This window comes from Pristiophorus japonicus, chromosome 4 (assembly GCF_044704955.1).
Source record: "Pristiophorus japonicus isolate sPriJap1 chromosome 4, sPriJap1.hap1, whole genome shotgun sequence".
NCBI classification, from domain to species: Eukaryota; Metazoa; Chordata; class Chondrichthyes; family Pristiophoridae; genus Pristiophorus; species Pristiophorus japonicus.
The window spans coordinates 306,837,223-306,853,370 of NC_091980.1; the positions used below are offsets into that span (position 1 = coordinate 306,837,223).

Below are 16,148 nucleotides of genomic sequence, written 5' to 3' on the forward strand. Positions count from 1 at the left end.
GTGAGAGGAGGCTCGAGTGGAGCATAAAGGCCGGATGGGCCTGTTGGGTCAAACGGCCTGTTTCTGTGCCGTAAGTACGGTGTAATACTATATATCATACTACGGACCCTGGTCCAACACTGGTCATTGCAGAGCACAGCATCAATAAAGTTAGACCCCTCCCCTTGATAAGTGCAAAATTAAATAATTCAAATACAGACTCGGTTTAAAGCGGTTTCTCCCAAAGGCAGTGACTCAGAAATCGGTGAAATTGTTAAACTGGCCCCGGTATGTTCCGTGAAAGGAGGACAGGCACAGCTCCATTACGGGCAGCAACAAGGTGATTTACAACAGATCAGTTTCAAATTTAACACAACAAACAATCTCGACATCAGCTGCAATCACACACTTTCCAAACCGTGAATAATAACCAAATTTTTCTGTGCAGAGCAGCCTTAGGGAGAGAGGGCGAGTGGGCGAGGGGGGGGGGGCGGAGCGAGGGGGCGGGAGGAGCGGAGCGAGGGGGCGGGAGGAGCGGAGAGAGGGGGCGGGAGGAGCGGAGCGAGGGGGCGGGAGGAGCGGAGCGAGGGGGCGGGAGGAGCGGAGCGAGGGGGCGGGAGGAGCGGAGAGAGGGGGCGGGAGGAGCGGAGCGAGGGGGCGGGAGGAGCGGAGCGAGGGGGCGGGAGGAGCGGAGCGAGGGGGCGGGAGGAGCGGAGCGAGGGGGCGGGAGGAGCGGAGCGAGGGGGCGGGAGGAGCGGAGCGAGGGGGCGGGAGGAGCGGAGCGAGGGGGCGGGAGGAGCGGAGAGAGGGGGCGGGAGGAGCGGAGAGAGGGGGCGGGAGGAGCGGAGAGAGGGGGCGGGAGGAGCGGAGAGAGGGGGCGGGAGGAGCGGAGAGAGGGGGCGGGAGGAGCGGAGCGAGGGGGCGGGAGGAGCGGAGCGAGGGGGCGGGAGGAGCGGAGAGAGGGGGCGGGAGGAGCGGAGCGAGGGGGCGGGAGGAGCGGAGCGAGGGGGCGGGAGGAGCGGAGCGAGGGGGCGGGAGGAGCGGAGAGAGGGGGCGGGAGGAGCGGAGAGAGGGGGCGGGAGGAGCGGAGAGATGGGGCGGGAGGAGAGGAGCGAGGGGGCGGGAGGAGAGGAGAAAGGGGGCGGGAGGAGCGGAGAGAGGGGGCGGGAGGAGCGGAGAGAGGGGGCGGGAGGAGCGGAGCGAGGGGGCGGGAGGAGCGGAGAGATGGGGCGGGAGGAGCGGAGAGAGGGGGCGGGAGGAGCGGAGAGAGGGGGCGGGAGGAGCGGAGAGAGGGGGCGGGAGGAGCGGAGCGAGGGGGCGGGAGGAGCGGAGCGAGGGGGCGGGAGGAGCGGAGAGAGGGGGCGGGAGGAGCGGAGCGAGGGGGCGGGAGGAGCGGAGCGAGGGGGCGGGAGGAGCGGAGCGAGGGGGCGGGAGGAGCGGAGAGAGGGGGCGGGAGGAGCGGAGCGAGGGGGCGGGAGGAGCGGAGAGAGGGGGCGGGAGGAGCGGAGGCGAGGGCCAAGGCGAGGGGCGGAGGCACTGACCTGGAGCTTGGCGTTCTGGACCTGCAGGGCGGTGCTGTGCTCCTGCATGGAGGCGGCCTGGCGCTGCAGGCTGACGATCTGGGAGTTGACGGCGCTGTTCTGAGCCTCCAGCTGTTTGAGCTGTGCTTTGAGGAGCTCCTTCTCTGCCTGCAGCGCTGCGTTCTGCAAAACGAAGAGACAAAGCCGGTTAGAACGGGCGCCCGTGACAGAGCGCGAAGGAAACATCGCCAGCGGGTAACCATAAAGCCTCAGATGTTTCAAAAATTTAAACCCTGTGGACTTGAGACTCAAACACAATAAAACATTTTCATTCAATACCCCGGCAAGGTGGGGGGCGGGGTGAAGACACCAGTCGCGCACTTGGAGAGTCTTCAAAAAAAAGTTATTTTTAGCAGCAGAAAATGCCGGTCTTTTCCAGAATGGGGGCCGGGGCAGCGAGGAGTGGGGGGGGGGGGGGGGCAGGCAGCGAGGAGTGGGGGGGGGGGGCAGCGAGGGGAGGGGGGCCGGGGCAGCGAGGGGAGGGGGGCGGGGCAGCGAGGATGCAGCGAGAGGGGGGGGGGCGGGGCAGCAAGATGGGGGGGGGGGGGGGGGGAGGCCGGGGCAGCGAGGGGAGGGTGGGAGGGGCGGTGAGAGGTGGAGGGATGGAGGGATGGGCCGAAAGAGAGGGAGGCGAGGAAAGTAGGAATCGAACTGGAGTGTTCAAAAACACTTGCATTTATATAGCGCCTTTCACCACTTCAGGGCGATTTACAGCCTGTCACGTACTTTTGGAGTGCAGTCACTGTTGTAATGTAGGAAACGCGGCAGCCAATTTGCGCACAGCAAGCTCCCACAAACAGCAATGCGATGATGACCAGATAATCTGTTTTAGTGATGTTGATTGAGGGATAAACATTGGCCCCAGGACACTGGGGATAACTCCCCTGCTCTTCTCTGAAATAGCAACGGTGTGATCTTTTCCTGTGCGAGTGATGGGGAACTCTGGGATCACTCTGCCTCCCCTCCCCAGCCCTCGCAGTGTGAAGGACCGATCGCAGACACTTACGGTCCTCTCGACCTCGATCATGTTGTCCTTCACCTTCAGTAGCTCCAGGGTGGTCTCCCGGTTTTCCCGCTCCCACTTCTCTTTCTCCGTGCTGTCGGGCTGGGAGCGCTGGGGCGAGTTGCCGTGGGAATCGGGCACTGGCCTCTCCTCCTCCTGACGCTGCAGGAGTGCCTCCAGATTCCACTTCACCTGGAACACGAGTGTGGGGGGTGGAGAGAATTAATCGTACATGGAGGGAGGCTTGTGCACAAACCCCACCAGGAGCATGAAGCCAAAGAGTCAAATAAATGATAAAATAGCTCGGAACTTAATTTTGAAACAACGTAAGCTCAAAGAACAGCACCTCATCTTCCGTTGAGGCACCTTACAGCCTTCCGGACTCAACGTCCTATGGAGTGGAGGGTAGCCAATGTAACCCCACTTTTTAAAAAAGGAGGGAGAGAGAAAACAGGGAATTATAGACCGGTCAGCCTGACCTCAGTAGTGGGTAAAATGATGGAATCAATTATTAAGGATGTCATAGCAGCGCATCTGGAAAATGGTGACATGATAGGTCCAAGTCAGCATGGATTTGTGAAAGGGAAATCATGCTTGACAAATCTTCTGGAATTTTTTGAGGATGTTTCCAGTAAAGTGGACAAAGGAGAACCAGTTGATGTGGTATATTTGGACTTTCAGAAGGCTTTCGACAAGGTCCCACACAAGAGATTAATGTGCAAAGTTAAAGCACATGGGATTGGGGGTAGTGTGCTGACGTGGATTGAGAACTGGTTGTCAGACAGGAAGCAAAGAGTAGGAGTAAACGGGTACTTTTCAGAATGGCAGGCAGTGACTAGTGGGGTGCCGCAAGGTCCTGTGCTGGGGCCCCAGCTGTTTACATTGTACATTAATGATTTAGACGAGGGGATTAAATGCAGTATCTCCAAATTTGCAGATGACACTAAATTGGGTGGCAGTGTGAGCTGCGAGGAGGATGCTATTAGGCTGCAGAGTGACTTGGATAGGTTAGGTGAGTGGGCAAATGCATGGCAGATGAAGTATAATGTGGATAAATGTGAGGTTATCCACTTTGGTGGTAAAAACAGAGAGACAGACGGTTAAGAAAGCAAATGGCATGTTGGCCTTCATAGCGAGGGGATTTGAGTACAAGGGCAGGGAGGTGTTGCTACAGTTGTACAGGGCCTTGGTGAGGCCACACCTGGAGTATTGTGTACAGTTTTGGTCTCCTAACTTGAGGAAGGACATTCTTGCTATTGAGGGAGTGCAGCGAAGATTCACCAGACTGATTCCCGGGATGGCGGGACTGACCTATCAAGAAAGACTGGATCAACTGGGCTTGTATTCACTGGAGTTCAGAAGAATGAGAGGGGACCTCATGGACACGTTTAAAATTCTGACGGGTTTAGACAGGTTAGATGCAGGAAGAATGTTCCCAATGTTGGGGAAGTCCAGAACCAGGGGTCACAGTCTGAGGATAAGGGGTAAGCCATTTAGGACCGAGATGAGGAGAAACTTCTTCACCCAGAGAGTGGTGAACCTGTGGAATTCTCTACCACAGAAAGTAGTTGAGGCCAATTCACTAAATATATTCAAAAGGGAGTTAGATGAAGTCCTTTCCACTCGGGGGATCAAGGGTTATGGCGAGAAAGCAGGAAGGGGGTACTGAAGTTTCATGTTCAGCCATGAACTCATTGAATGGCGGTGCAGGCTAGAAGGGCTGAATGGCCTGCTTCTGCACCTATTTTCTATGTTTCTATGTTTCAACAATTTCAAAGCGTGACCTCTGCCCATATCTTGCTCCCTTTCCTCTATTTTTAATTCCCCGCACTCCCTCCCCGATCTTATGTTTTGTTTCTCTCGCTCTTTCCCAAGGCAGCTGGTGGTAATTCCACCATTCTCACGCTAGCTAGACTGATAAGAACATAAGAAATAGGAGGAGTAGGCCACACGGCCCCTCGAGCCTGCTCCGCCATTTAATACGATTATGGTGGACTCAGGTCCACTTCCCTGTCCGCTCCCCATAACCCCTTATCGGTTAAGAAACTGTCTATCTCCGTCTTAAATGAATTCAATGTCCCAGCCTCCACAGCTCTCTGGGGCAGAGAATTCCACAGATTTTCAACCCTCAGAGAAGAAATTCCTCCTCATCTCAGTTTTAAATGGGCGGCCCCTTATTCGAAGATTATGCCCCCATCTTTTTCTAACTTCTGCCATTACCATCTCAAGTCGGCCCATCATCCCTTTTGTCTCTCTAATCTCGCCTGCCTTCCACCCTATCACAGACCTTCCCTGTTGTTCTTTCTTCCCCTCCCCCTTTCAGTGCTTGTTAAGAATTTGTTCATTTTCGAACACTCTCCAGTTCTGACGAAGGGTCATCGACCTGAAACGTTAACTCTGCTTCTCTCTCCACAGATGCTGCCTGATCCGCTGAGATTTCCAGTTGTTTTATTATGGGTCAGAACTTAAAATGACTGCATCTTGTTCTAATTTCTGCTGGGAATATTCTCCCCTTACTGACACATCATGTTCCCTGGATTATCCATTTCTCTATTTATTCCCGTTACCCTCAATCCCACACATTTGAATCTGTGTGGTATTCATAAGAACATAAGAATTAGGAACAGGAGTAGGCCATCTAGCCCCTCGAGCCTGCTCCGCCATTCAACAAGATCATGGCTGATCTGGTCGTGGACTCAGCTCCACTTACCCGCCCGCTCCCCATAACCCTTAATTCCCTTATTGGTTAAAAATCTATCTATCTGTGACTTGAATACATTCAATGAGCTAGCCTCAACTGCTTCCTTGGGCAGAGAATTCCACAGATTCACAACCCTCTGGGAGAAGAAATTCCTTCTCAACTCGGTTTTAAATTGGCTCCCCCGTATTTTGAGGCTGTGCCCCCTAGTTCTAGTCTCCCCGACTATCTGCCTCTATCTTGTCTATTCCTTTCATTATTTTAAATGTTTCTATAAGATCACCCCTCATCCTTCTGAACTCCAACAAGTAAAGACCCAGTCTACTCAATCTATCATCATGAGATAACCCCCTCATCTCCGGAATCAGCCGATTGAATCGTCTCTGTACCCCCTCTGTACTACTCAGGCATGGTGGAAGGAAAATCTTCGATTCTTGCTTAAGGTTTGATCATTTTGTGTACTTGTGTCCTCTCTTTCCGCAATCGTGGTTTAATGTAACCAACAACTTGCATTTATATAGCACCTTTAATGTAGTAAAAGGTCCCAAGGCACTTCACAGGAACGTTAGCTAGCAAAATCTTTGACACCAAGCCACATAAGGAGAAATTAGGGCAGAGCTTGGTCAGAGGTTGCGAAAAGGAGCACCTTAAAGGCGGAGAGAGGCGAAGAGGTTTAGGGAGGGAATTCCAGAGTTTGGGGCCTTGCCAGCTGAAGGTACGGCCACCAGTGGTGGAGCGATTATAATCGGGGATCAGAATTAGAGGACCGCAGCTATCTCGGGGGGGGGGGGGGGTTGTAGGGCTGGAGGAGATTACAGAGATAGGGAGGGGGAAGAGGCCATGGAGGAATTTGAAAACAAGGATGAGAATTCTGAAATCGAGGCGTTGCTTAACTGGGAGCCAATGTAGGTCAGCGAGCACAGGGGTGATGGGTGAGCGGGACTTGGTGCGAGTTAGGACATGGGCAGCCGAGCTGTGGATGACCTCAGGTTTACGTAGGGTAGAATGTGGGAGGCCAGCCAGGAGTGAGTTGGAATAGTCAAAAGTCTAGGGGTAACAAAGGCATGGATGAGGGCTTCAGCAGCGGATGAGCTGAGGCAAGGGTGGAGACAGCGATGTTACGGAGGTCTGACTGATGGGTCTGATGTGGTTAGAAACTTATCTCGGAGTCAAATATGACACCAAGGTTACGAATAGTCTCATTTAGCCTCAGACAGATGACAGGGGAAGGGATGGAGTCAGTCGCTGGGGAACGAGGTTTGTGGTTTCAGGTCTTCCCAATGTTTCGTTCACAGCAGCATAATCAGACAACAATCAAAGGCGGCGATATTAGGACGGGCCTTGAAAAGATTAGTCAAAGAGTTAGGTTTTAAGGTGCATCTTGGGCATCGCTGGCAAGGCTGGCATTTATTGCCCCAAGTTGCCCTGAGCAAGTGGTGATGGACCTTCTTGAACCACTGCAGCGGTTTGATGCAACCAAGTGTCTTGCCAGGTCACTACACTTTAAGAGAAATCTGTCGCATTTTCATTTGAATGGATCAACACCAACTCCCCAGGGAGCCTGTTCCACCCCTGACCCCCAATTCTTCCCCCCCCCCCCCCCGCATACTGACCCCTGACCTCCCCGCACTGACCACCGACACTCCCCCCGCGCACTGACCCCTGACCCCCCCCCCCCCCCAAACCCGCACACTGACCCCGACCCCCCCCAGTGAGACTGACCGCTCCTTACCGTGCTCAGCTCCACGCGCAGTTGCTGGTTCAGGCTGCTAGACTCTGCCAGTCGAGACTCGAGAGCTTGAATCTTCTCCTCTCGAATCTCTAGTGTTTTCTTCAGTGTGGACTCGATCTTGGTCTCCAGGATCTTGTATTTGCTGGAAAAAAAATATATAAGCGTTGACTTTTGGTCTTCCGAACCCAGAGAACCTTTTGTTTTGGTTAAACTTAGAAACACACCAAGTTGGAGAGGCAGGAAATCCCCTGGCTCAACCTGCTCTCCCCGCGCCCCCCCCCCTCACCCCACCCCTGCCCTGGCTCCACCAGCCCCCTCCCCACTGGCTCAATCCACCCCCCCCACCTCCCCGGCTCCACCTGCCCCCTCCCCTCTGGCTCAATCCACCACCCCACTGCCCCGGCTCCACCCGACCCCTCCCCCCTGGCTCAATCCACCACACACCCCCCCCGCCGCCCCCTCCCCCTCCCCCCTGGCTCAATCCACCCCCCCCCCCCACCCTCGCCCCCTGGCTCAATCCACCCCCCCCGCCCCCGCCCCCCACCCCCCGACTCAACCCGCGGTTTAACAGGAGATTCCCAGCAATTGACGGGTCAATAAAACTTCTGAAATTTCTAACATCTCCTCCAGCCCCACCCCCCACTCCCCCGAGATGTCTGCACGCCTCTAATTCGTCCCTCGAGCTTCCATGATTATAAATCGCTCAACCATCGGTGGCCGTGCCTTCAGCTGCTTGGGCCCCAAGCTCTGGAATTCCCTGCCTAAACCTCTCCTGCTTTTCTCTCTCCACCTTCAAGACGCTCCTTGAAACCGACCCCTTTGACCCAGCTTTTGGTCACCTGCGCTAATTTCTATTTATGCGGTTCAGTGTCAATTTTAAAAAAAATGTCATAATACTCCTGGGAAGCACCTTGGGACGTTTCGCTACGTTAAAGGCGCTATATAAATACAAGTTGTTGTTGAAAAGGAGCTGGATAAGGATCGGTGTGAACCTGGGATTGGAGATTATAGATGTGGGTGATTGACTGATACTTTCCAGGACTTGAGATCTGTGTCTACTGGGGAAGGGATGAGGTTATCTGTGGAGGTTCGCGCATTAAATGGTGGGAAACTTTGGACTGTTGAGGTGCAGAGAGATTTAGGAGCCATGTAGACAAATCAGTGAAAACCAGAGGACCGGTACAAAAAGCTACCAACTGGGCCATTGGAATGAAATATGAGGGTATACATATCAGGAAAAGATAAACAGGCTGGATCTCTTTTCTCTTGAAAAAAGGCTGAGGGGTGACCTAATAGAAGTCTTTAAAGTTATGAAAGAGTCGACACAGAGAGAGTGTTTCTACTTGTGGGGAAGAGAAAAAAAACTAGAGGTCATCAATATAAGACAGTCACCCAGAAATCCAATAGGATATTAAGAAACTTCTTGACTCAAACTTCTTTACCCAGAGAGTGATGAGAATGTGGAACTCACTGCCACAGGGAGAGGTTGAAGCGAATAGTATGGATGCATTTAAGGGGAGGCTAGATAAGCACATGAGAGAGAAGGGAATAGAGGGTTTTGCTGATAGAGTTAGATGGGAAAAGACGGGAGGAGGCTCGAGTGGAGCATAAACGCTGGCATGGACTGGTTGGGCTGAATGACCTGTTGCTGTGCTGTATATCCTGTGTAATGTTGATCTTTATCTGGCTGGAATACCAAGGGGAGGATGTGATCCTTCAGTTGTACAAAGCCTTGGTCAGACCCCGTCTGGAGTAACTGCGTTCAGCTCTGGGTGGGCATCAGCCCTCAGGACGGAGATATTGGCTTTGGGCAGGGTGCAGAACAGATTCACCAGAATGATACCGGGGCCAAGAGAGTTAAATTAGGACAGGTTGCATTGACTTACATAGAAACATAGAAAATAGGTGCCGGAGTAGGCCATTCGGCCCTTCGAGCCTGCAACGCCATTCAATGAGTTCATGGCTGATCATTCAACTTCAGTACCCCATTCCTGCTTTCTCGCCATACCCCTTGACTTGGCCTGTATTCCCCTCGAGTATCAGAGATTAATGGGTGATCTGATCGAGGTGTTTAAGATTTGATAGAGTAGACAGAGATAAACTATTTCCTTTGGTGGGGGAAGAGTCCAGAACAAGGAGATTTAATCTTAGAGCCAAGGCTGTTCAGGAGCAAAATCAGGAAGAATTATTTCACACAAAGGGTAGTAGATCTTTGGAACTCTCTCCCAAAAGGCTGTGGATGCTCGGGGGTCAATTGGGAGCTTTCGAGACCAAGATGGATCGATTTTTGTTGGGCGAGGGTATCAAGGGATATGGAGCAAAGGTGGCTCAGCCGCGATCTAATTGGATGGCGGGGCAGGCTCCAGGGGCTGAACGGCCTCCTCCTGCTCCCAACGTTCTAACAGAGGACAACAGGCCAGAGTTGGATAATGCTGATACAAGCACAGGTGAACATGCCAACGTTTGGCTCAATTCCCTCTCAGCATCGGCGAGTATTTCTGCAAAACATTCCCTTCGTGGAATAAATGGGTGGAGCAAGTGTCCATAGTGTGTATTTGATAGGCCGAATGGCCGTTGGTGATCCCCACCTTGGGTTCTGAGACAGACAACCACAAGTGCAACTCTGCGATTAACCGTCTAGTGCTGAAGTAGCACAAACAGCGTTTCCACCCATCACTCGGGGCCCACCAGTGTCTCATTCAAATGCTTTGTGAGAGATTGTCAAAACATCAATAAATAAAGAATAGGAATAGATCCAGGGTCACAGGAGGTTAGAAACCATCGATTACAATGTGTCTGTCTAGCCAAACCGATAATACTCGGACTACAATCAATGTTGCACACAGATCTCGCTCCTGTGGGCCCATGACAGATTTGCTGACTGGTTGCGTGCGGCCATGATGCGCAGAGAGAAGTTTACTCCTTGTAAAACAGTATGTTCCTTCATATCACACAGGCCACCTGCTGCAGGCGAGGCTGCGTTTGATCAGTTCCCGACATGGCCAGAAGATGGCGGGCTTCACTGCAGCAAGGGCACTGGCATCTCAAGAGAGCACCTTCCCCCAGCGCGCTGTACCCAGGAGCAGCGCAGACACAGATTGCAAGGCGGCATGTGGCCTCGGGGTCAGTCTGGTCCAGCCCATGGGCGGTCGCAGCTCGCCCGGCAACTCGCGGCTTCGGAGGAGCAGAGGATGTGACATAATCTCACTATTGCTGCGCTGCAAGGAGGGTCCCGGGACTGCCCCGGTGAGGGGGGGGGGGTGGTCCAGGACTGCCCCAGTGAGAGAGGGGGGTTCCTGGGACTGCCCCGTGAGAGGGGGTCCGGGACTGCCCCAGTGAGGGGGGGGGGGTACGGGACTCCCCCAGTGAGGTGGGGGGCGGCCGGGACTCCCCCAGTGAGGTGGGGGGCGGCCGGGACTCCCCCAGTGAGAGAGGGGGGGGTGAGGGTCCGGAACTGCCCCAGTGAGAGGGGGGGGCGGCCGGGACTCCCCCAGTGAGAGGGGGGAGGGGGAGCAGCCGGGACTCCCCCAGTGAGAGGGGGGAGGGGGAGCAGCCGGGACTCCCCCAGTGAGAGGGGGGAGGGGGAGCAGCCGGGACTCCCCCAGTGAGAGAGGGGGGGCACAAAAGAGGAAAAAGTAAAAGCACCTGCATTCATATAACCCCTTTCACGCCCTCGGGATGTCTCAAAGTGCTTCACAGCCAACGGGGTGGGAGTTGGTCGGTCGGGAGTGATGGAGGTCGGGCCGGCGGACGGGAAGGAGGGCCGGCGGATGGGAGGAAGGAAAATTGAAGTAGCAAAAAAAGTGTCCACTTGGTGAGCTGATGAGCAAAGAACGATGGAAGCAGTGGGCTGGCGGGCCAAGGGGCGTTTACTCTTTACTACGTTCTTACTTTGTGTGTGGTGTTCAGTTAGCTAATGTTCCGTGTTGGGCTCTGAACTCCTCCAACCCAATTACTGAGCCATCAGCCTCTAAGAACTAAAGACTGACCGGCCCGTGAGAGAAGTAGAATTTTCCCGATTAGTTTTGCAATGTCCCTCTGAGTTATCTAGTTACCCGACTACCATCAGCATTGCTAGCTCTCCACAATGTTGTTTGAAAAAGCAATCGAGTGAAACGTGGGCGTTTGTGCAGCCCCCACGGGTTGTACAGGGTGTGCCGTGTGTCAAACCCTTTGTGGAGACATTCCACTCTCGCTCAGCCCCGCAATCTCACAGGCAATCAATAAGCAACCAACAATGCAGAGCTTCAGATGTGGACACGGGCCCACTGGGACTCTCCCAGCACTCCCCATCTCCTGCAGCCATGGCCAATGTTTCCCCAGCCCCCGTTCCAGCGCTGATCTCCCAGAGAACTCTAGTTGCCAAGAGGCTGTTTCCCCTGGCTGCAGAGTCTAGAACTAGGGGGCATAGTCTCAGGATGAGGGGTTGGCGATTTAAGAGTGCTTGTGATCCGGAATTCACTGCCCGAAAGGGTGGTGGAGGCAGGTTCAATCGTGGCTTTCAAAAGGGAATTGGATAAGTACCGGAAAGAAAAGAATTTGCAAGGCCATGAGGAAAGGGCGGGGGAGTGGGACTAGCTGAAGTGCTCTTAGAGAGTGGGGTGTGGGAGATGGTGGAGGACAGAGGAGGGGAGAGTATACTACTGCATAACCAAATGACTCCAACAGAGGGGTCTTCTTACTTATCATCGCTGTTGTGTTCCTCTTGTAGAAGTCTCTCTTTGGTTAGACCGATTTTCTCCAACTCCTGGTTGAGCTTTTCCAGCTCATTGGATCGCTGCTGGTTCTTCAGTTTCTCGTGAACAAGTTCCTGGAATACAGATGTACAGATTAGGCCAGGCCAACATTAATAGTTTACCGACATTGACTGCACTGCTAATCCAACAACAACAACAACAACAACTTGTATTGATATAGCGCCGTTAATGTCCCAAGGAGCTTCACAGGTGTGTTACAAAATAAACAATTTGACACCGAGCCACAGAAGTAGAAATTAGGGCAGGTGACCAAAAGCTCAGTCAAAGAGGTGGGTTTTAAGGAGCATCTTGAAGGAGGAAAGAGAGGTAGAGAGTCAGAGAGGTTTAGAGAGGGAGTTGCAGAGCTTGGGGCCTCGGCAACAGAAGTTGAACCTGCAAAAGGACATAGACAGGCTGAGTGAGTGGGCAAAAATTTGGCAGATGGAGTATAATGTTGGAAAGTGCGAGGTCATGCACCCTGGCAGAAAAAAAATCAAAGCGCAAGTTATTATTTAAATGGAGAAAAATTGCAAAGTGCTGCAGTACAGCGTATACAACGTATAAAGATTATGAGGGGGCTTGACAGGGTGGATGCAGAGAGGATGTTTCCACTGATAGGGGAGACTAGAACTAGAGGGCATAATCTTAGAATAAGGGGTCGCCCATTTCAAACTGAGATGAGGAGGAATTTCTTCTCTCAGATGGTTGTAAATTTGTGGAATTCGTTGCCTCAGAGAGCTGTGGCAGCTGGGTCATTGAATAAATTTAAGACAGAGATAGACAGTTTCTTAACCGATAAGGGAATAAGGGGTTATGAGGAGAGGGCAGGGAAGTGGACCCGAGTCCATGATCGGATCAGCCATGATCGTACTAAATGGCGGAGCAGGCTCGAGGGGCAGTATGGCCTACTCCTGCTCCTATTTCTTATGTTCTTATATTCTTATAATCAGGGATGCTCAAGATGGCAGAGTTTGAGGAGCGCAGACATCTCGGGGGGTTGTGGGGCCGGAGGAGATTAGAGATAGGGAGAGACGAGGCCGTGGAGAGATTTGAAAATAAAAAGGATGAGAATTTTTAAATCGAGGCGTTGCTTAACCAGGAGCCAATGTAGGTCAGCGAGCACAGGGGTGATGGGTGAGAGGGACTTGATGCGAGTTAGGACACGGGCAGTCAAGCTTTGGATCACCTCTAGTTTACATAGGGTAGAATGTGGGAGGCCAGCCAAGAGTGCATTGGAATAGTCAAATCTACAAGTAACAAAGGCATGGATGAGGGTTTCAGCAGCGGAGGCAGGGGTGGAGACGGGTGATGTTACGGAGGGGGAAATAGATGGTCTTAATTATGCTGCGGATCCAAGGCAGAGGGTCCCATTTGTACCTGGGAATACTGCATGCAGTGCTGGTTACACGTTATAAAAAAGGACAGAGAGGCACTGGAGAGGGTACAACAAAGATTTACAAGGATGATACCAGAACTGTGAGGTTATACCCATCAGTAAAGGATGGAAGGGCTGGGTCTCTTTTCTCTTGAAAAGAGAAATTTGAGGATTGACCTAATAGAGGTTTTTAAAATTATGAAAGGTTTTGAGTAGTCAGAGAGTGTTTCCAAGAGAGAGTGTTTCCAATTCCAATAACGGGAATGGTGGCATAGTGGTAATGTGACTGGACTAGTAATCCAGAGACCTGGACTAATGATCCAGAGACGCGGGTTCAAATCCCACCACGGCAGCTGGGGAATATAATTTCAGTTAATATACTGATGACTTATGAAGACAGGTTGGGCCTATACACATTGGAGTTCAGAAAAATGAGAGGTGATCTTATCGAAACATATAAGATAATGAGGGGGCTTGCAAAGGTGGATGCAGAGAGGATATTTCCACTCATACGGGAAACTAAAACTTGCGGACATAATCTCAGAATAATGAGCCGCCCATTTAAAATTGGAGATGAGGAGGAATTTCTTCTCTCAGATGGTTGTAAATCTGCGCCAGAGCTGTGGAGGCTGGGTTATTGAATATATTTAAGGTGGAGATAGACAGATTTTTGAGCAATAAGGGAGTAAAGGGTTATGGGGAGCGGGCAGAGAAATGGAGCCGAGTCCATGATCAGATCAGCCATGATCTTATTAAATGGCAGAGCAGGCTCCAGGGGCCATATGGCCGACTCCTGCTCCTATTTGTTATGTTCTTAATTAAATAAATCAGGAATAAAAAGCTACAATCAGTAATGGTGACCACGAAACTACCAGATTGTCGGAAAAACACACCTGCTTCACTAATGTCCTTTAGGGAAGGAAATCTGCCGTCCTTACCCGGTCTGGGCCTATATGTGACTCCAGAGCCACAGCAATGTGGTTGACTCTTAACTGCCCTCTCAAATGGCCGAGCGAGCTAATCAGTTGTCAAGGTGATAGTTCATCACCAGCTTTTCGAGATGCAATTCGGGATGGGCAATAAATGCCAGCTTTGCCAGAGACGCCCACATCTCATGCATGAATAAAATTTGTGGGGACGAGGCCATCAATATAACAAACCAAGAAATCAAATGGGGAATTTAGCAGAAACTTATTTAGCCAGAGGATGGCGAGAATGTGGAACACGCCACCACAAGGAGTGGTTGAATGAATAGTATAGATGCATTTAAGGGGAGGCTGGATAAGCCTGAGGAAGGAGGGACTAGACGGTTATGCTGATATAGAGTTAGATGAGGAAAGATGGGAAGAGGCTCGAGTGGAGTATAAATGCCGAATGGCCTGTTTCTGTGCCGTATAGTGCGTGTAATTGGACACAAGTCACACCTTCAAAATGAAGGTGGCGAGTTGGGAGAGGGCACAGGTACGAATGAACAGAATTTAGTATCCTAGTGTTCTCAGTTATGAACTGACGGAGTTGGACTTGCATTGATTGAGACGATGGAGGAGCTAATTCAGATGTTTTAATACTGAAGGACAATGTAGATGTTGGTAGGCTATTAACTTGGACTGAAAGCTAAACTAGGGGACATGGATCTACACTTAATAAGGTACAGGCGAGACTGGTGATTAGAAGGAAGTTGTGTGTGGCAGTATTGGATCTGTGCAGTACATGTCCAGCTAAAGCAATCTACACCAACAATAAACTAGAAATTAGGGATGCGTGCAATAAAGGTACAGCAGTTATCATGGGTGACTTTAATCTACATATTGATTGGGCTAACCAAACTGGTAGCAATGCGGTGGAGGATTTCCTGGAGTGGATTAGGGATGGTTTTCTAGACCAATATGTCGAGGAACCAACTAGAGGGCTGGCCATCCTAGACTGGGTGATGTGTTATGAGAAAGGACTAATTAGCAATCTTGTTGTGCGAGACCCCTGGGGAAGAGTGACCATAATATGGTAGAATTCTTTATTAAGATGGAGAGTGACACAGTTAATTCAGAGACTAGAGTCCTGAACTTAAGGAAAGGTAACTTTGATGGTATGAGACGTGAATTGGCTAGAATAAACTGATGAGTGATACTTAAAGGGTTGACGGTAGATAGGCAATGGCAAACATTTAAAGATCACATGGATGAACTTCAACAATTGTACATCCTGGTCTGGAGTAAAAAATAAAATGGGGAAGGTGGCTCAACCATGGCGAACAAGGGAAATTAAGGATAGTGTTAAATCCAAGGAAGAGGCATATAAATTGGCCAGAAAAAGCAGCAAACCTGAGGACTGGGAGAATTTTGTAATACAGCAGAGGAGGACAAAGGGTTTATTTAGGAGGGGGAAAATAGAGTATGAGAGGAAGCTTGCTGGAAACATAAAAACTGACTGCAAAAGCTTCTATAGATATGTGAAAAGAAAAAGATTAGTGAAAACAAACATAGGTCCCTTGCAGTCAGATTCAGGTGAATTTATAATGGGGAACAAAGAAATGGCGGACCAGTTAAACAAGTACTTTGGTTCTGTTTTCACGAAGGAAGACACAAATAACCTTCCGGAAATACTAGGGGGCCGAGGGTCTAGTGAGAAGGAGGAACTGAAGGAAATCCTTATTAGGCGGGAAATGGTGTTAGGGAAATTGACGGGATTGAAGGCCGATACATTACCAGGGTCTGATAGTCTGCATCCCAGAGTACTCAAGGAAGTAGCCCTAGAAACAGTGGATGCATTGGTGATCACAGTCTATTGACTCTGGATCGGTTCCTATGGACTGGAGGGTAGCTAATGTAACACCACTTTTTAAGAAAGGAGGGAGAGAGAAAATGGTTAGCTTGACATCAGTAGTGGGGAAAATGTTAGAATCAATTATTAAAGATGAAATAGCAGCACATTTGGAAAGCAGTGATGGGATCGGCCCAAGTCAGCATGGATTTATGAAAGAGAAATCCTGCTTGCGAAATCTTCTAGAATTTTTTGAGGATGTAACTGGTAGAGTGGACAAGGGAGAAC

At 51.2% G+C, this 16,148-nt stretch overlaps 1 protein-coding gene across 1 annotated transcript in view; it reads right to left on the reverse strand.

The window, feature by feature from the left end:
* LOC139262794 (protein Daple-like) overlaps window positions 1-16,148 on the reverse strand; it is a 273,729-nt gene that overhangs the window by 74,012 nt on the left and 183,569 nt on the right. Inside the window, exons 13-16 of the mRNA XM_070877946.1 lie at window positions 11,675-11,802; window positions 6,993-7,134; window positions 2,566-2,754; window positions 1,521-1,682 (exon numbers count right to left, since the gene is read on the reverse strand). Of these exons, the coding sequence (XP_070734047.1) occupies window positions 1,521-1,682; window positions 2,566-2,754; window positions 6,993-7,134; window positions 11,675-11,802 (621 nt within the window). The remainder of the gene's footprint in view (window positions 1-1,520; window positions 1,683-2,565; window positions 2,755-6,992; window positions 7,135-11,674; window positions 11,803-16,148) is intronic.